General features: G+C 37.7%; 1 protein-coding gene across 2 annotated transcripts in view; it reads left to right on the top strand.

Annotated features, from left to right (window-relative positions):
* The first annotated feature begins 4366 nt into the window (after window positions 1-4366).
* c1qtnf12 (C1q and TNF related 12) overlaps window positions 4367-20927 on the top strand; it is a 32173-nt gene continuing 15612 nt past the window's right edge. The window contains exons 1-3 of one of the 2 annotated variants that reach the window (XM_051097481.1): window positions 4367-5222; window positions 18777-18881; window positions 20728-20839. In XM_051097481.1, the coding sequence (XP_050953438.1) occupies window positions 5049-5222; window positions 18777-18881; window positions 20728-20839 (391 nt within the window). In that variant the 5' untranslated portion in view covers window positions 4367-5048. Of the gene's footprint in view, window positions 5223-18773; window positions 18882-20727; window positions 20840-20927 lie in introns of both variants that reach the window. The other variant, XM_051097480.1, reaches the window with a different exon arrangement.

Raw genomic sequence — 20927 nt, 5'->3', positions numbered from 1 at the left:
AGACAAGAGGTTGAGCAGCTCGCTGTCTGGTGCACTCACCACAACCTGGAGCTCAACACGCTCAAAACAGTGGAGATGATCATAGACTTCAGGAGAAACCCCCCTGCACTCCCACCTCTCAGCATCATGGACAGCACTGTGGCTGCAGTGGAGACATTCAAGTTCCTAGGGTCCATCATCTCCCGGGACCTGAAGTGGGACACTCACATCGACCCAACAAAGGTTGTACTTCCTTCGACAGCTGAGGAAGTTCAACCTGCCACAGGAGCTGCTGAAACAGTTCTACTCAGCCGTCATCGAATCTGTTCTTCGCACATCAATCACTGTCTGGTTTGGCTCAGCTGCAAAATCAGACACCAGAAGATTACAGAGAACGGTTCAGACCGCTGAGAGGATTATTGGTGCTCCCCTGCCCACCCTTCAAGAACTGTATACATCCAGAGTGAGGAAAAGGGCTCAGAAAATCACTCTGGATCCCTCACACCCATGTCATCCCCTTTTCGAACTTTTGCCATCTGGTCGGCGCTACAGAGCCACAAATACCAGGACAGCCAGACATAAGAACAGTTTCTTCCCTCGGGCAATATATCTTATGAACAATTAAATGTTCCAGACCCTATTCTATTCTATTCTATTCTATTCTATTCTACTCTATTCTATTCTATTGTATTCTGATCTATTGTATTCTGTTCTTTTTCTATCATCTGTAGCACAACTGTATATACAATTTATTTATTTTCTTAAAACTTATATTGCAATTTTTGTCTATTTATATTTACATGTATTTTTTTTTTTGTGTATTTTTTTTATTCTCAACTTATATTATTTTCTCTGTGTTATTGTTGTCTCTGTGCACTGGAAGCCTGTGACACCAAAACAAATTCCTTGTATGCGTAAGCATACTTGGCAATAAAGCTGTTCTGATTCTGATTCTGATTCTTTGTATTCTCCACTGGGGGCTTCTTGAGCAATTAGGCCGACAGCAAATAAAGAAAGGTTTATTATAAACATCAAAAGTCAGTTATCTGTTTTTTTTTTTTTAATAATCAATAGTCAGATGAAGGTGTGCAGATGTCCCCACAAAATTTCATAAATAGCTTTCACCAGAAAGATGTATATGTGACCGTGGACCACAAAACCAGTTTTAATTAGCACAGGTATATTTGTAGCAATAGCCAAAAATACATGGTATGGGTCAAATGATTGATTTTTCTTTTATGCCAAAAATCATTACGTAGGATGTTAAATAAAGATCATGTTCCGTTAAGATATTCTGTAAATTTTCTACCGTAAATATATCTGAACTTAATTTCTGATTAGTAATATGCATTGCTAAGAACTTCATTTGGACAACGTAAAAGGTGATTTTTTTGCACCCTCAGATTTCAGATTTTTAAATAGCTGCATGTTGCTTTCAAATTATGTGTTAATCTCAATTTCAAGAAATTGACCCTTATGAGTGGTTTGTGGTCCAGGGTTTCATATAGATTTAGAAAGCCAAAATCACACATGCATTGTAGTTATTAGGATATTTAGAATTAATACGCAATATTTTCTTGTTTTTTTTGTGTTTTAGGGTCCATAATGTATCGCATATTGACAATCCTGGAAATTGTAGACAGATGGAATGGGGCTGGCAAGAAGACCCCGAGGTTAATCTGCACTAGTGCCCAAGGTCAGCATCTGTGGTTTGCTATTTATCTGTGATTGAGAAGTACCTGCACATCAGCGTGCTAACTTTGCCTAGAGCAAATCTTCATTAAAGGTGTGTAATGTTATGGAGATTCTTCTCCTTGCTGATTTCCCTTTATGAATGTTAAGTAGAATATACATTTGGCGGTAACACAAACTTTGCTTTGATTATTCCTATTATCAGGTTCCTATTATCAGGTTTCCATCTGTAAGACAAGGAAATTGAGAGGGTCTCTTTAACATATAGAAGATGAACAGACCACTAGTTAGAATTGTTACAGCTGAGGTCAAAAGTTTACATAGTTTATTAAAATTGATTAATTATTTTACCAAAATAAGAGGGATCATACAAAATGTATGATATTTGCCTAATGATCCACAGCGTTATTTTTAGTAATAGTTGTTCATAAGTCCTTTGTTTATCCTGAACTGCCCAGTGTTCTTTAGAAAGTCACATACACATCTTCATTCTGTGCAAAAGTTTTCACCCCTGGCTCATAATGCATTGTTTTTCCTTCTGAAGCATCAGCAAGCGTTTGCATAGTTGCATAGGTGTCCCTCACTTAGTGTATGTAAACTTTTGACCTCAAGTGTAGGTCCCTTTCTGTCATCAAAATCCCACTGCATATCATCTTATGCAGATTTAGGACGCGTTTCATTTTTATATTCTTTAAACTGGACAAATTTAAGTTATAATTAACTAATATATAAAATAGTTAGAATGCACACCAGTGCTGCATTCATTTGATCAAAAACTCAGTAAAGCAGTAATATTGTGAAATGTTATTCACATGGAGTCATCTAATAACATGAAATATGTCCATCTGCATGTAGACCTACTGAGAGTGTTAGAAACAAATTTTATAGTCCAAACAATATCTTCAATTTATATGCAACATCTGGCATGTTTGCTTAGGATTCTTTAATGAATATTTCATTGAACAGCATTTCTTTTTTAAAGCATTACGTTTTTGTGACATTATAAATGTCTTTACTGTCACTTTAGATCAATTTAATGCATCCTTGTTGAATACAAATATTAATTTTTCGTATTGTATTACTCCAAACATTTAGAAGTGTATAATGGTTTCCATAAAAATTTTCAACACTGACAATAATAAGAAATGTTTCCTGAGTAGAATATTTGCATATTAGAATGATTTCCAAAGAATCATGTTACACTTAAAAATGCTGTATTAATGAACAGTAGTAATGGCTGCCTGGTAATATGTGACCCAGGACCACAAAACCAGTCATAAGGGTCAATTTTTTAAAATTTCGATTTATGCATCATCTGAAAGCTGAATAAATAAGCTTTCCATTGATGTATGGTTTGTTAGGACCATAGAGCAATATTTGGCCAAGACTATTTGAAAATCTGGAATCTGAAGTTGTCCAAATGAAGTTCTTAGCAATGCATATTACTAATCAAAAATTAAGTTTTGATATATTTACGGTAGGAAACATACAAAATATCTTCATGGAACAAGATCTTTACTTAATATCCTAATGATTTTTGGCATAGAAGAAAAATCGACCCATACAATGTATTTTTTGGCTATTGCTACAAATATACCTGTGCTAGTTTTGACTGGTTTTGTGGTCCAGGGTCACATATAATGTGTATACTACAAAACGAACTGCAAATTTGCATATTGATTTCCTGGTAGATTTGAGTAATAAACATAAAAAACTAGACTGAATTTTTATGCAAAAATGCATTTTGTCAAGATTTCTGCAGTTTTATTTCTAGCCACCAGAGGGGGAAGAGTGTCAAGGCATGTAGGATACCTCCCAGCATTGTTGCTCTGCTGGCAGAGTGCACCCTTAACTAACCACAAAGTTACAAAAATCTACATAATGTAATGCATCACTTAGATGAATAGGATTACAGTAATTGAATAATGACATGAACAGATTGTGGTTATATTGTAGAAATACTATCAGGATCAGTAAAATTGCACTTACCTTTAATGCCATGTTTTGCAAGTTGTTGCATCTAATGGGAAAATATAGTTTGAACTATGGAATATGTTTCTGACACAGTCATGTTAGTGTGTGTACATGCAGATGGGTGATTGACTACACGTCATTTCATCTCTTCAGACCCAGACATCTAGGTCAGCTGGTCAAATATCACTTTCTAGTGCCTTTCTAAGTTGTCTGAATTCTCTGAGACTAAATATCACATGTAGAGAGCTACTGCAAAGTAGGACACTACACACACACACACACACACAGATTTACACCTACACACATGAACACGCATTCCCTAGAGTCCGCCTGCCAAAGAGTTCTCCCTCAAGACTTGAGTATTTCATTAGTGAGATAAAACAGGGCTGAGCCCACTGAGGTTGCCAGTTTCACTGATGAGGAAAAGAGAAGCAGGGGAATCAAAAAGAGAGAGAGAGAGAAAGAGCGAGAGACAGAGAGGGGGCTGTGATAAACTCTGCTGCGAGCCCTCCTGTAAGCAGAGTGAGAGAGTGCAGGAGCAACAGCAAAAGATCTGGAGAGAACTGTGAGCTAGACCTACCACAAAGTCCAGACAGATCTCGCACTTTGAGGTGAGCGTGCATTTGTTTTTGTCACCCTGCAGAACTGGGCTGATGCATTTGGGTGCGATCGTCCCGTCAAGTGCTTCTCGGCTTTGAAGTTGGCCGTGGGGGACCGATTTTTCCCTGCAAGGAAAAAAAGGCAAAAGAAGGCCAAAGGCTACAAAAACTGGAGTGTTTCCAACTTCCAATTCCCTCAGGACGTTTTTTTTCTCACCTCGGCTTCAAGAAGGAACCACATGTGAAGACTGATGGGGCAAGAGCTCAGCATTGCTTACCAGAGAATCGGCTCAGATGCATCACCGCAGAGACTCCACATCCCAGTAGGAGCGAGACGGAGGTAGAGAACCAGAGAGAAAGTGAGAGGGAATCTGAGTAATTTCCATCCACTCCCCCCTTCCCACATCGGGACCTTCTTCAGTTGCCCTCTACTACCCCCCGTGGGACAGGAAGCGTGAAAAATCTCACTAATGGGTTTATTTGCTGTCAGCTCAGCGACGACCTGTCATTTCCCAGGACCACTCCACACTTGACACATTTCATAGTTGAGTAAGCTTTGCTTTGTTTTTGCCCTTGCTTCACACTGCTGGCTGTTGAGAAGATCAAGACCAGACTGAGGTATCAGGTGGAGCAGACAAGTCCCTTAATCACTTTGCCTGCCTATTACAGTATTTTTCTTCTAGTGAGGTCAAGCGTGTGGGACGTCTCGCTGTTCCTTTGTATTTCTCCAAGTCGAGAACTTCCCGCAGTGAGAAAGAGTCTGCTTTCTGACCCAACTACGGTGTCCTGGCTGGTGGGCTGAAGATGCGTTGCTGGCTGCTAGCCGTGGTGACGGTAGTGCTCTGGAGCCAGTGCATCCTTCTAGGGTGGGCTGAGGCCAGGAAGACGCGTAAGAGGCCGAAGGAGCTCGCTCCGCAGCACACCGAAGCATTCAACACCACTCTTTCCAACAGCGAGGAGCTGGATGGCAGCACAAAGGTATATGTCATATATGTCAGCTCTGCACATGAATATGTTTATGATTCCACATCAAAAGTGTTCAATTATTGTTTTAGATAAGATTACTGTTAGAAAAAAAGTTTGATGGCTTATTACTGAGGCAGCATTAACAAAGCTGCACATTTGTACTTTTTCTACCCCTAAAAAGTGTTTATTACCTTAAATGTACACATTAGTATCTTAGAGTACTAATATGTGACCCTGGACCACAAAACCAGTCATAAGGGTCAATTTTTGTAATAAGCTTTCCATTGATGTATGGTTTGTTAATAGGACAATATTTGGCTGAGATACAACTTTTTGAAAATCTGGAATCTGAGGGTGCAAAAAGTACAAAAATGTCCAAATAAAGTTCTTAGCAAAGCATATTTCTAATCAAAAACTAAGTTTTGATATATTTATGGTAGGAAATTTAAAAAATATCTTCATGGAACATGATCTTTACTTAATATCCTAATGATTTTTGGCATAAAAGAGAAAATTTTATTATTTTGACCCATACGATGTATTTTTTTTCTCTGTTTTTACTGCAAACTTCTCATATTGGAGTAATCATTAAATCTTAAGGCAGTGAAAACACACAGACAGCTGACGCCACTGTTACTATATTTTACATGTCTTGGGGCTCTGTTTTATTGACAACCTCACCCTTGCTGGGTACTAGAAGATAGAAGACATGATACAACACATTGGTTATGTACGCTACCGTTCAAAAGTTTGCGGTCAGCAATATATATATTTTGCGTTAAATAAATCAAATGTGACCTTATTATACAATGTTAGACATTTATAATGTTACAAAAAATTTCTATTTCAAATAAATGCTGCTCTATTTAAAATAAATTCACTGTTTCCACAAAAATATTAAGCGGAACAACCATTTTAATGATAATGTTTCTTGAGCAGCAAATCAGCATATTAGAATGATTTCTGAAGGATCATGTGACTCTGAAGACTGGAGTAATGATGCTGAAAATTCAGCTTTGCCATCACAGGAATAAATTGCATTTTAAAATGTATTAACGTAGATTACCGTTAGGTAATATTTCACAATATTACTGTTTTTATTGTATTTTAATTAAATAAATACAGCCTTGGTGAACATAGGAGAATTCTAATAAAAATGTACTGACCCCAAACTTTTGAATGGTAATGTGTGTATACAGGCCTGTATAACTCTATGGTAGCTTTCTGTAGCTCAACAGGATTCACAGTCAATGCACAGAATAATAAATTATATACCATAAATGTGCTTTAAGTTGCTTAGATAAAAAACATCTGCCAAATGTGTAAATATATCGCATTTTAGTAACCAATCATTCCTCGCAGTGTGTCAAAATCACCCTGTAACAGCCAGGCAGAGAAAATACCTCAGAATGATGTGTTTTAAATGCTCTGTTAAATATGTCAGCACACTCATCAGAAAGCAAAGCCGACTGCATTTGGCACTCACGGTTGTCTCTCATCATACTTTGTAAATGCGCCTGAGCAGAAGTCGCCAGCTGCTTTGCAAACTTTGACTATTTAAACAAGCTTAGAACGAGCTCATCCAAAGCCCGTGATGGAGACGCTACAACTATTTCTGATTAGCTTGGCACAGATTCAAACATGTATGTTTCTTGAGAATTAGACAGGTCTAATTCTTTAGAACAGCTCGACCGAATGAGATTCAGAATGATAAATAATGTGGTTTGCAGGCTCTAATGTGTGAAACGGATGATTGAGGCGTGAGATATGTGAAGAATGCATTTTGAATGTGAATGCGATTAGAGCATCGATTAGCCTTCTCAATAGGGGTTCTCTAGGAGAGCTTGTTTGTTATTAGAGACTTGTGGTGTCAGTAGGTTACGGATGATGAGAACAGTAAACAGGGACTGTGCTGCATTTACATTTGCGTATAAAATAAACAAATACAGAATTACCATTTATTTCTATGAGCATAAACCTTGGAAAATATCATATTGTGTTGTCTGTAGCTGAATTAGCGTGCATGAGCGCGTTGACATTTTCTGGCTCCACCAAGGCCAACATATTACTATTCCAACTCTGTATTTGTTTATTGCTCCTATATTGTTTAGATATCAGGGTTTCCATTGGAAAATTAGCTCCTGCCTCAGCCCACCCATAAAGTTGGCATTCTCAAATAACTCCCAGCTACCCCTGTGCCAACCACTCTAACTATAACTGCTTCAGTGATCTTGCTGACAAGGGTTATTGTCTTATTGAGCTTTTACACATCACTGAAGTATGTTGTGACAGTCTGGTTGTGTCTTATCTCCATGTGTTTATTTTGATATTAATATGAAGTAATTTTCAAAAAGGGACAGTCAAACTCTGCACCATGTGGGGTCAGAAAGGCTTTTTCCATTAAAATGATCAAGTGTGACAGAAAAGACAGTAAAAGAAGCCTTTTGACCTTGAGTCAACCTCTTGATGTTGTACCTTCATTGCATCCCAGGTGTGTCCTTTGCTACCTCCTTCTCCTCATCTTCTTCTTCCTCCCTTCGTGGCCCAGCACAGGCAGGCTGCCATGATGTAATTCCTGGGAAGGTTAGGTGGGGAGATATTTAAAGACCCTTGGCAGAGCTCTTTCCCAGCCCATTGATTCTGTCATTCACAGGCCAGGCTGACTCCGCTGTGTCTGGGACATCCGATAGGGGCGGTGCGGCCCCCTGAAAAAAACTGGGGCAGCAGGCCGCATAAGCCCCTCACAAAGCCTCACAGAAAGGTCCTGAAAGAGGACACCTCAAGAAGGATTAGTCACTCTCCCTCCCCTTGCTTACATTCTTTTCATCTTGTCCCGTACAATCAGAGAGTAATGACATAATCACTCTAAAACCCAGTGTTTTGCCAGATTTGTCACTGGCAAAAAGCGTCACTCGGGCTGGGGACCCTAGGTGACATTCATAGGGATGGAGATCATCTTTACAGGTAGAGGTGGGTTTTGTAGGATCCATATGCTACTTGATGTCCAGCTACCAATACACGCCACAGGCCTAATCGATTCTCAAAATCCCAACAGTCTTTTACAGTCTTTCTTGCACTTCATTCCCTGTTACTGTGTTCTGTGTTTTTCATTTACATTTATTCGTTTAGTGGGATGTGATAAGGGGCTTCATTTAAAATAAACACGGCCAGTGTAGTCTAATTCATGAACAAATGACTCTTATAATACACTTCTTTTTAGTAAAGCCCAAAACAAGCAGTGCAACGAAGATAATTCAGTTGGATCTTATGAGCAGGTTCATTAACTGAAGAAAAAAATTCAGTGCAACCAGTGTTATTTAACTGACAAAGTGACTTAATACATATAGTGCAGTGCAACGAGTGTAGTCTGATTCATGAAACAAATGGCTCTTATGAGTTGGTTCTATTTAGCGAATCAAAAAATAGCACAACCAATGTATTTCACCTAACGAATGAACATCTCTTATGAGCTGGTTCATTTTAGTGACTTAAAGGGGTCATCGGATGCCCATTTTCCACAAGTTGATATGATTCTTTAGGGTCTTAATGAAAAGTCTATAATATACTTTAAATTCTCAATGGTAGTGTAAGACAACACCCTTTTTACCTTGCCAAAATCATTCTGGTCGAGGCTGCTTTAAGTGCAAATGAGCTCTGCTTGCCCCGCCCCTCTCTTCTCTCTGTGGAAAGACGAGCCTGTTTACTTTAGCCGCGTTTAGCCGCGTTTAGCTGCTAAACTTGCTAACTAGCACTTTCTTAGGAAAGGCGATCGCAAAGATTCATTAAAAAAACCCTCATACTCACTTCTGCTGTAAGTGAAGCTGGATCATGAATGACTACGTTCATTATTACATCCAGCAAAACAATACCTCAATCGCTCAATCTGAGATATTCTTATCTAACTTACATCCCTGCTCCAGCATCGAAACAAAAGAGGGCAGACTGTTACATCTGATCTGAGGTAAAACGCTCATGTCAATCAACTATCGCAGGAGCGGCCACTGTCGGTGTGACGCAACAACGACAGGCATCTGAGAATGGCTCGATTTGCAGATTCATTAAAAACCACTGCATTCGCCTTATGAACGAACAACTCTTATAAGCTGGTTCAGTTTAGTGACTTAAAACCTGCAGTGCAGTGCAACCAGTGTAGTTCTATTCATGAAACAAATGACTCTTATGAGCTGGTTCTGTTTAGCGAATCAAAACAGCACAACCAGCATAATTCGCATGAACAAATGAGATGTTTCTGTTTAGTGAATCAAAACATAGCTGTGTAATTCGCCTCATGAATGAACAATGAGCAGGTTCTATTTAGCGAATCAAAACAGTCTAACCACAAACCAGTGTCATTCGCCTCATGAACTAACAAATCTCATAAGCTGGTACATTTTAGTGACTTAAAACATACAGTGCAACCAGTGTAGTTCGATTCATGAAACAAATGACTCTTATGAGCCGGGTCTTTTTAGAGAATCAGAACATACTGTGCGACCAGGGTTGTTTAGTTCCCATAACAAATGACTCTCTTGAGCAGATTCTTTTAATGATTATTATCAAAGATAAGTTCCCTGTTTAAATCAGACTAAAACGGTGCCCTGTGTAATTTACAAAACTAGTTTTTTTTTCATATGACAGAAATATAGGCTAATAAATCAGAATCAAGTTATATAGAATCAACAATGGATTTTAATTGCAAACTTGTGCTTTTGAATCAAATCCGATCAGGAATCAACACAGCCCTAGCTTCAGTAGTTCTACCTGACAAAGTCTTGAAAACACTGTGCTCTCAAAAACGGAGCCCTTACAAGTCTGAATTTGTCTTATATTAAAAATGACTTATCACCAAATGTGATTAATTGCAAAGAATAGAAATATTTTAATCCAGCCATGCTATTTACTTGAACAGTGGCCACTAGGACATTCACATTAGGACACAGAGTACAAGGAACAACATGTACAGACATTAAATGGGGTACAAATAACTCAAATCAAAACACCTGCCCTAAACCGAAAGACCAAACCTCTCGAAGAGACACAGCTTTGCCAATAACACTTCATATGAACATCTCACCCATTTTTTCATTAGCTGAAATTGAAATATGCATTACATCACAAGTACATGAGATATAATCTTACAGTTATCCCATTTTATCTCTTTTGTGTTTAAAATTACTCCTGAACTTTCACAATCACGAAACCACAGGAGTTACTTGGTGAGTGCAGCATTACAGTACGTCTCTGTAGGTGTTTATCCGAAGCATTTCTCAGCTGCCCATTTGACCTACCACAGATAATAAGGGAAATGAGCACCAGCGCAAACTAGCTCAACGTTATAATTTGCACACAAAGCAGGTGTGATGCTGCAATCAGACTCTCTTCAACTCTTTGACTTTTTTATGGTGAGAGGAGGGCAGGATAATTCCTCAGTAGATCTCATAATAAGTCTTGTGGCTCTCTCTCCCCTCACATGTCTTCACTAGCCAGGAATGCACACTTGATATACATATAAATATCTAAACAATGTTTACCCTGCTACGATGGCACGGAACAGCGCGAGTTATTAAAACAACACAGAGCCTCATTACCTCGCCTAGATGTTCGTCTTGTAAAGTTACGAGTGTATTCTGACACATACATGTTGTTGTGCTTGGTACGAGCGAAGATAGAGAGTAAATTGGATTCAGACGTCTTTGATGTCACTGTTTAATGACCTGTGGGCCCATAATGGGCGCATTTCCAGCGTTCCCCCCCCTCTGAGTAATAACAAAGCGGTTAACTGCCTGTTTCACTGCTCACGTAAGAATGTGATGAAAGGAGCTTTATGGTAACTGCCAAACAAATATTCGACATACATGCGAAAGAAAAACTCTATCTGTCGACCATTTGGAGTGTATTAGTTATCAGACCTTGTCCACAGGGAAGGAATTACAGAATAATGAGGCCTCAGTAATGAAATATACAGTGGTGCCGGGTCTGTTACCTGTTAAATGATGGCCTTTGAAGCTTTCTGCTGCTTGATATCCAGCCAAATAATCATTTCTCGTTCGTATCTCTATGTTCTGAGTTCCAAAGCAGTAATGACTTGGTACCAAAAGAAACCATAATTGCAGGTAAGAATCTGAGGTGTGGTGTGAATGCGTCCATATAATCAAACCCATAAATCTGTGTACCGACCCATAAAGCTGTGTTTGGGAACATACCATCATCCCATTTTGTTCTCTCGCACACATACCGTGTCCGTGAGACCAAGTGAAGATTTGTGTACTTTGACGAGAAATGCGAGGGTGAATTAAGAAATAATGTCTATACGGTAAAGGGGGATCCCACCCCCAAGGCATGGGATGGATAAAATCATCAAGCCATGCATGGATGAATGCACAGACAGTCATGAAACACCCTTCTAGAAACAACAAAAACTTTGGGAAAGCCCTCAGTCACTGTTTCTCACTGTAAAGCACCTGTAGTGTTTATTGCCAACTATGTCTGATGTGTTTGTATTGCACGCTGTATTTATTTTTCAATGTCAGCTAGTGTTATTTTTACCGGAATAGCTATTGTATCTTTGTAGTGTTGACAACAGTCCTGAGGAATGTGTTTTAAACATGTTATTAATTGTCCAATAGTATATAATTTGAATTTGGGGCTGAATACTATCAAAATTTTACATTCAGACAGAAATAGACCTAACGCTTTGGTATTTTTAGCTACGTACTTGTCAGGGTGTTACTGTAATGTCTGGTGAATTTTGGACTTGAGGTACAAAGATCAACAAACAGAAGCAATTTCTTCATAAAATGGCACTAAACCTCATGGCTGTGTTAGAACAGAGCCAATTTGTAAAGTCTGGACTATATACTTGTCGCTGAGTTAATGTCAAGTCAAAACATTTTGTGTCATTTCGTACCTTCAGACTGTGTAATGAAATGACTATACAGCCTAGATGAGGTTACAAGGTTTTTCACAATCAAACACTGCTGCATAATTGTTGATTGTGGCCTCAAGGCAGATTTTTATGGCCATGTTTATATTTGCAGTGGCTCGCTGCCACAAAAATAGTCTGTGACGCTTCTCTCTAAAAAAAATAAACTGATTTTCTCTTTTTTCTCTCTCTCTCTCTCTGAATACATAGTGAGCACTAAGAGTTGTGGAGAAATGTTGCATTGTATATGTTAGAATTTTGATATTCCATTATTACCTAAATTATGTTTTAGACTATTAAATTAGTCATTGAAAGTAATTACCGCAATGCTTTTTCATCAACCATTAAAAACAGCTATACCAATACACTAATAGGTGCATTACAGACTTAATTGAATTGCCCAGGCACTTTGTTCTGGTAAACCCCAAAAAGTGAAATTGCAGATTGGCAAAAAACCATTTACAATTAAACAGAAGTTTTGACATGCTACGTAAGTAAATGACTTAGTAATTACAGATTCTTGTTTGCACTTGTAGAAGAGTTAGCAGATATTAAGACATTTAAAAGTTAGTGGCTGTGGACAAAAACAGACATTCAATCTGTTTTTGGAACAACATGAGGTTAAGTAAATAGCAGGGTTTTCATTTTGGGGTGAACTTTTTAACCAGTTAACAAAGAGAGTAGATGCAATTTCCATATTGTGTTCATCTGTTTATATGAAAATAATAAGGAGCTTTGTGTTTGCTTAGTGGGGTTATTATAAAGCCTGGTAAAGTCTCTTTTTCTCAGCTTTCTTTCAGACTCTCATCGAAACTCTTAGCTTGGCTTTTTTTACTCGGTCTCTAATGGAGCATTTGGCAGCTTTGCTCCACAAAGCTCTGCTGTTTTAACAGCCCCAAAACAAACTCATCAGAGAAAAATCCACCTCAGTGGTATGCTGAGATAATAACAGCTTGCCATGATCTGTCATGATCTGAAATACTTCAGCGTATAGGGCTTTTCATACAAGCCATGTTACCGCTGTCAACCGAATCGACTGTGTACACAGCGCCCTGAAATATTGGAAAGTTTATCGCACTGAGCAAACCGCTGCACATTCCGTATAAGCCTGGAGTCTCTGTGAAAATGTTCCTTTGTGACCAAAAAACATTTTGTAGAACTCTACAGAATCGTTGCTTTCTGATAGTCAGAGAATGGTTTATACTTTTCTGACTGAAGAACATGAGGGAACATGATGAAATGAGATTGCGTGGATATAGATGTGTCTCCACAAACTTCTACAACATTTCCAAGCAGCAACTTCAGGCAAGTTAATCCTTGTCTTGACAGAATTATGGATCCTCCCCGTACACCAACTGATCCGACTCTGATCATTCAAAGTGTTAATGGAAGTTCCGCGTATATTTTGAAATGAAGGTGAAGGTGTTGACTTGTCCACCTTGCCAATCTTGTGGAAACTGGTTGCGAGTTTCTTGCCCAGGCCAAAAGTGAGTACATTTCCCTTAAGCTTTAAAGGGATAGTTCACCCAAAAATGAAAATTACCCCTTGATTTTCTCACCCTCAATCATCCTGTGAGTATATGACTTTCTTCTTTCAGACGATTGCAATCTGAGTTATATCAAAGGGGTCATCGGATGCAAAACTCACTTTTACATGTTGTTTGAACACAAATGTGTGTTGGCAGTGTGTGTACACAACCACCCTATAATGATAAAAATCCACCTAGTGGTATTTTTTTTAATCTTCATAAGTATATTCCCCTTTTTCAAATCAAGCCATTCTCAGCATCTTGTCTGTGTGATGTCACACCGACCAAGGCCGCTCCCATGACAGTTGATTGACATGACCGTCTTACCTTAGACCTGCCCTGAGTGAGCTGTAACAGTCCAACTCCGACCACCATTGTGTCGACTCCGGTGCAGGGGAAGACAAAAATTTCTCCGATTGAGCGACTGAGGTGTTGTGTTGTTGGATGTAATAATGAACATTGCAGTCATCATTTACTCCCGACATCTGAGCCGCTGAAGACGCAGAGCTACTTTCGTTTTTGAAGGGAATCTGCCGATCCTCGATCTACATAAATGCGTCTATGTTCGCGTGAATCATTCGTGATCCAGCTTCACCTACAGCAGAAGTGAGTATAAGGGTTTTTATGCATCTTTGCAAACTTTTCTTAAAAATGAGCTAGTTAGTGAGTTTCATGGCTAAATGCTGCTAAAGTAAACTGTACAGCTCGTCACCCCACAGAAGAGAGGGGCGAGGCGAGCAGAGCTCATTAGCATTTAAAGGAACATGCAACAAAACGGCTCGCTCTGAAAAAGGATTTTGACATAGTTAAAAGGGTGTTTTTTTGCACTACCACTGAGAAAAGTTTAACCAAAATATGTTATATTAAGACCTTAATGTCATTAAGACCCTAACAAATCATATCAACTTGTGGAAAATGGGCATCCGATGAGCCCTTTTAAAAAATGCGCTGGCTCTTTGAAGCTTTATAATGGTGAATGAGCATTGAGATTTTGAAGTCCAATAACGTTCATCCAACCATCATTAAAAGTGCTCCACATGGCTCCAAGGGGTGAATAAAGGCCTCCTGGAGTGAATCAATGTGTTTGTGTAAGAAATATATTGATATTTAACAGTTAAAACCGTAATAACCAGTTGTACGCGTATTCACAAGAAATTGGCGTTCCAGTGGATGACATAGGACGTAGGTGTAATGTAATCTCCAGTGAGAATATGCTAGTCTCTTGAGAACTGAGTTTTGTTTTTGTGTAGTTTGATTCATGAAACAAATGACTCTTATGAGCCAGTTCTTTTTTAGTGAATCAGAACATACTGTGCAACCAGTGTAGTTAAATTCCCTTAACAAATGACTGTCTTGAGCCAGTTCTTTTAATGATTATTGGAAAAGATGAAAAGCGAATGGCTTTTATCAAAATCCTCTGACGTTTTTCTTTACAAATCCTCATTTGGTACTTCTAATTTCCACGTTTGTCACTTCTCATTGGATTTTACTCTACGCCTATGTCCTACGTCATCCCCTGGAATGCCATTGTCTCATAAACGTGCATACAGCAGTTAGCGGAAGGTGGAGATTGCAGTTTATAAAGTTTTAAATATGGATATTTTTGACACAAATGCATTGGTTCATATCAGAAGGCCTTTATTAACCCCCTGGAGCCATGTGGAGTATTTTTTATGATTTTTCTTTATTTTGCTTCAGAATCTCAACACCCATTCACTGCCATTATAAAGCTTGGAAGAGCCAGGGCAGTTTTTAATATAACTCTGATTGTATTCATCTGAAAGAAGAAAGTCATATACACCTAGGATGGCTTGAGGGTGAGTAAATTCATTTTTGGGTGAACTATCCCTTTAAGTTAGCTTCTGTGCTAGCATCTGTGGCTTATACTTCTATTTGGCACAGGAAATTAAACAACTCCATGGAGCCGCCAAGCTCGATATTGATCCTTAATTGAACCGTGTTGAATCAACAGTATTTGGGGGACTTCATGACCTGAGCGTTTGTTCTTTTTGGTAATATTAGAATCCTGCAGATCATTTTTTGGCACGGCTAACCTGCTCTACGCTGCTTTGACATACTGATGATACAGTCTGTATTTATAAAGCATTCCATAAAAGACAATGGAAAAGAAACAAATCACGTCTTCTCCCGGTGTTTGGGGAAGATCTGAGGGATTGCCTTTTGCTGTAATATTATCTGTACAAATCTGTCTGTCTTTTGGCTGTCTCCGGCCTCCTAATTCACAACAATAACACTCAGACATCCAACATGCGAGAGGCTTGTGTGCTAGTTAAGTTGTTTATTTTGTCTCCTGTCACAAGAATAGATGGAGAGAGAGAAAAAAAATTACACCCAAGCAAAAATATGAGCTCGTCTCATTCCAGTATGTATGAGAAAAACAAGGGGTTACTTTGTTACAGTTTAACGTGAGGCAGGTCTTTCTGTGAAAAGATGCAGCGTGTTAGTTTAACAGATAAGTGATCCAGGTCTCGGTGCCAAACCTAAACAAATTCCATTTCAGACAGCTCACCTCTACAACTTGTCTCTATCTCTGTTTCTATCTCGACCACAGTCACTTGAAGTTTAGGGAAGGGCTCAAGGAGATTCAATTCATATTTGTGGTTACTGGGATTTATAAAGCCTCGCGTTTCATCTGAGCGAAAACATCGTCAGCTCTTCAGCATTACTGGTGGTTAGTTGATCAAGTAACATTTATGTTTAAATAAATATTTACTTTTCATATTTATATACAGTTGAGGTTAAAAGTTTACATCCACCTTTCAGAATCATTAAAAATATTAATGTTACCAAAATAAGAGGGATCATACAAAATGCATGTTATTGTTTATTTAGTACTGAACTGAATAAAACATTTCACATAAAAGATGTTTACATGATAGTTGGTTCAAAAGTTTTCATCCCCTTGATTCTTAATACCTTGTTCTTATGTGAATGATCCACAGCTGTTTTTTTTTTTGTTTAGTGATAGTTGTTCATGAGTCTCTTGTTTGTCCTAAACAGTTAAACTGCCTGCTGTTCTTCAGAAAAATCTTCAGGTCTCACATATTCTTTGGTTTTCCAGCATTTTTGTGTATTTGAACCCTTTCCAAATACTGTATGATTCTGAGATCAATCTTTTTACACTGAGGACAACTGAGGGACTTGTATGCAACTATTACAGAAAGTTTAAATGCTCACTGATGCTCCAGAAGGAAAAAAAAAAACATATATTAAAAGTGGGGTGAAAACTTTTGAACAGAATGGAGATGTGTACATTTTTCTTATTTTGCCTAAATATAATATTTTTTTTTATTTAGTACTGCCCTTCAAAGGCTATAGAAGATACTTACATGTTTCCTGGAAGACAAAATAAGTTAAATTTACCCTGATCTTCAAATTCAAAAAGTTTTCTCTTAATGCATCGTTTTTTCCTTCTGGAGCATTAGGGAGCGTTTTAATCTTCTGTAATAGCTGCATATGAGTCCCTCAGTTGTCCTCTGTGTCAAAAGATGTATCTCAAAATAATACATTCACTGTTGGAAAGGCTTCAAATACACAAAAATGCTGGAAAACCAAAGAATTTGTGGGATCTGAAGGATTTTTTTGAAGAACTTTTGTGGACTACATGTAAATATATGTTATATGAAATATCTTATTCAGGTCAGTACTAAATAAACAATAACATGCATTTTGTATGATCCCTCTTATTTTGGTAAAATAATTAACATTTTTAATGACTCTGAAAGGGGGATGTAAACTTTTGACCTCAACTGTCTTTATTTAATATTTGTTTAGTATTCTGGTGGAGTGTAAGTTAAAGTTGTGGGTAATGCAGTTCAGTAAAAAATCAAAGTATGTTGAGCAGGTTTTCACATTTTAAAATGTGTAGCTTTTTCTTATCTTTTGTTATTGCAAGGTTAATGCACAAACTAATGAATATGGACACATTTTGACAGTTTAGATGAAATTGTAAGGATCATTGTATGAGTAACAGAATTTATTATTTATTTTTCTTTTATTTTTGTATAAAATAAATGTTCTTCAAAATATTACTTCACCAGTGTTTTGCAGGGGTGTGTCGTACATGAGTAATTTTTCATCACACCCCTGCGAACAGTGCGTTCTTTCTACTAGACACCCATCTTAAAGCATTTTTACGTTAAATTCGGAATGCTACTATTGAGAAAGTGGCTCAAAATGTATAATCTTCCCAAAAAAGGGGAGATGTCATTGGTTTGGCTGATGATTGCTGAAGTCATTCCAGCGTGGGATTTAGAGGGTTCAAACTGTTGCCAAACAGAATGAGTTATATCACTGATTGCACATTTGATAACCTCTTTCTGAGTTCAAAATCTACCTCTTAGAAATGAACTTCAGGCTCTGAGAGCTTCTTGGAAAGAAGAAGCCAGCAATGTTTCCACTGAAAGCGTTTAAACAGTTGCAAAAAGAAAGCCGCAGTATAATGCAATGTCTCGGGCCTCTCATTTTTAGGTGAACAGTAACGTTGTGCTCATGGAAACTTGTTGAGAGAGATCAATTTAGAAAGACTGTTTATTTTTCACAGACCCTACAGGGCAAAATTGACGTAGCACCTGAGAGAGCTACTGAGAAGGAGTAATTAAGCAAAGAGTAAAGTCCTCAAGAGAAAATGTGACTGACTGTGTTTGGCATGAGGTAGTGCTGCATGCCACACAAAAGACCCATTCCTTTACTGCAGTGGTGCAACCTGCCTTGATGTCTGGCACCATTTAATAGCATCTTTAGACATAATTTTACTGTGAGGTTTTGTAAGCAGAAATTATGACTCACTGGATTTCGTTACGTACTGTAGCTACGATGCACTGCACTCAATGCCAACTGTAGGATGATCTCTGGATTAAATATTTGATAAATCACACAGTTAAAACTTCTCCCAGTGACTCATCAAATATAAAAATGTGAGTATAGCATACCTTTTTTTATGCATCCGTTCTGACATGTACACTAACCAAACCAAATATTATGACAATTTGTCACGTATGCATCATATCCGGATGATATTATACAGAAATATGCAAAAACAAAACAAAACATGCATGTCATATAAATAATCATGTCTGTGTTTTCATTCAGCAGGTCAGTGAAAACCAGAGAGTGGACCCTCTTGGATCATGGATGGATTTCGTGAAGAGACCTGTGGGCAGCTTTCCCGGAAAATGCCGAAAGCGAAAACGACCGCTGGTGCGGAAAATCTTTACAATCACATATTATCAGATGTCAAACACATAATCAACAGTAGCACATGAGACAGAGCTGAAATTGTGGGAAGGAGAGGAATTTTCATTCACCCGGAATGTACGGAACAATTCTTAAAAAAAAAAAAAAAAAAAAAAAAAAAAAAAGTGGAATTTAAGAATGTTTTAACAAGTTAAAGGAATAGTTCACCCAAAAATAAAAAATTGCTGAGAATTTACTCACACTCAGTTCATCCAAGATGTAGATGCATTTGTTTCTTCATCACCAATGGATTCTCTGCAGTGAATGGGTGCCGTCAGAATGAAAGTACAAACAGCTGATAAAAACATCACAATAATCCATAAGTAATTCACACGACTCCAAACAATCAATCTACACAAATGAAGTGAAAAGTTGCATATTTGTAAGAAACAAAGATGGTAACACTTTACAATAAGGTTCATTAGTTAACTACATTACTTAACATGAACTAAGAATGAACAATACTTCTACAGCATTTATTAATCGTAGTTAATGCTAATTTCAGCATTTACTAATGCATTATTAAATTCACAAGTTGTGTTTGTTAACATTAGTTAATGCACTGTGAAATAACATGAACAATGAACGACTATTTTTATTAACTAACATTAACAATTAGTGTAATAAATGTATTGTTTATCGTTCGTTCATGTTAGTTAATACATTAACTAATGTTAACTAATGACACCTTATTGTAAAGTGTTCAATTTAACTTTTTTTAAATACCAGTCCAATAATTCATAACAATGGTTCCTCCGTCGAAAAGTCCTATTGTCCTCTCACATCTGATCAAACACAAGAAACGTATTTGTTTAGAACTGTTTTCACTTGGTGCTTGATTTATGCATATTTCTCTCCTGATTCAGACAAGACAACTTTTTTTTTTCACTGGAGAATGCAATATTATGGATAGAGGACTCATATTTTAGCCAGAAACAATGTTTTGAAGTTTTTGAACATTTTAATGATGAATTTGGTGACTGAACTGACTGATTCAACTTGGTGACGTGGCATTTTGAAAAATTCGTTAAAATTATTTTGCAATAACTATTTCAGGAATCTGACTCATTTTTTAGCCAGAAACAATGTTTTGAAATTAAAATGCTTTAATTATGAATTTATTACAAGCACTTCAAAACTTTTGGATTACTTGTAGATTATTGTGTTGTTTTAAATCAGCTGTTTGGACTCTCATTCTGACGGCACCCATTCACTACAGAGGATCCACCGGTGAGCAAGTGATATAATGTTAAATTTCTCCAAACCTGTTTTCAATGAAGAAACAAACTCATCTTTATCTTGGCCTGAGCGTGAGCCTATTTTCAGCAAATGATCATTTTTCTTAATTATTTCTTTAAGAGATTTGTTTTTTTTTCTCCAGTCGTGGTGTGCCAACATTTTTTTCCTAAACACATTGTTCTTTTGGCCAAGCACATACACAGCGTTTTTTTTTTCCCAGTGATGTGCATGCTTTTTTGTACTTTAGTACATTCCTTGGCCAACACGTGCTTACCACTAGTACTAATTAATAAAAAAGGTGTCTAGAGACATGTGAAATTTTAGGTGCCAATACAAACTAACAAGCACAACTTCACGTGTTGCACTTCAAAAAAGTCCAGTGGTTGAGAATGAACTTTTAATATATAATTTATCTCTACCAGAGAATTTGTAATATATTGCATAACACATTCCTTAATAAATTTCAAGATGTAACATGTCATTACATAAACTGAGATGATCTTTTGAGCATTCAAAGAAATTTGAGTCTTGATTTGAAATTATATAACAATGATATTTCTTTTACTATCAGCCTGGTCCCCCGGGCCCTCCTGGGCCTCCAGGGCCTCAGGGACCCCCGGGATCTCCTGGGGCAGAGGTCACACAAGAGGTCCTGCTGCGAGAGTTCAAAGAAATGATCAAAGGTGAGGACCCACAACACATGTAAATCTCAGTGATGGACATTTTCTATCATCGTCAAGAGGCTATCATGAAGATGAGCTGGACATTTTA

This window comes from Labeo rohita, chromosome 23, assembly GCF_022985175.1.
Source record: "Labeo rohita strain BAU-BD-2019 chromosome 23, IGBB_LRoh.1.0, whole genome shotgun sequence".
Taxonomy (NCBI): domain Eukaryota; kingdom Metazoa; phylum Chordata; class Actinopteri; order Cypriniformes; family Cyprinidae; genus Labeo; species Labeo rohita.
Note: the sequence above shows the minus strand (reverse complement) of the source record. Positions and strands in the feature narration are given on the sequence as shown.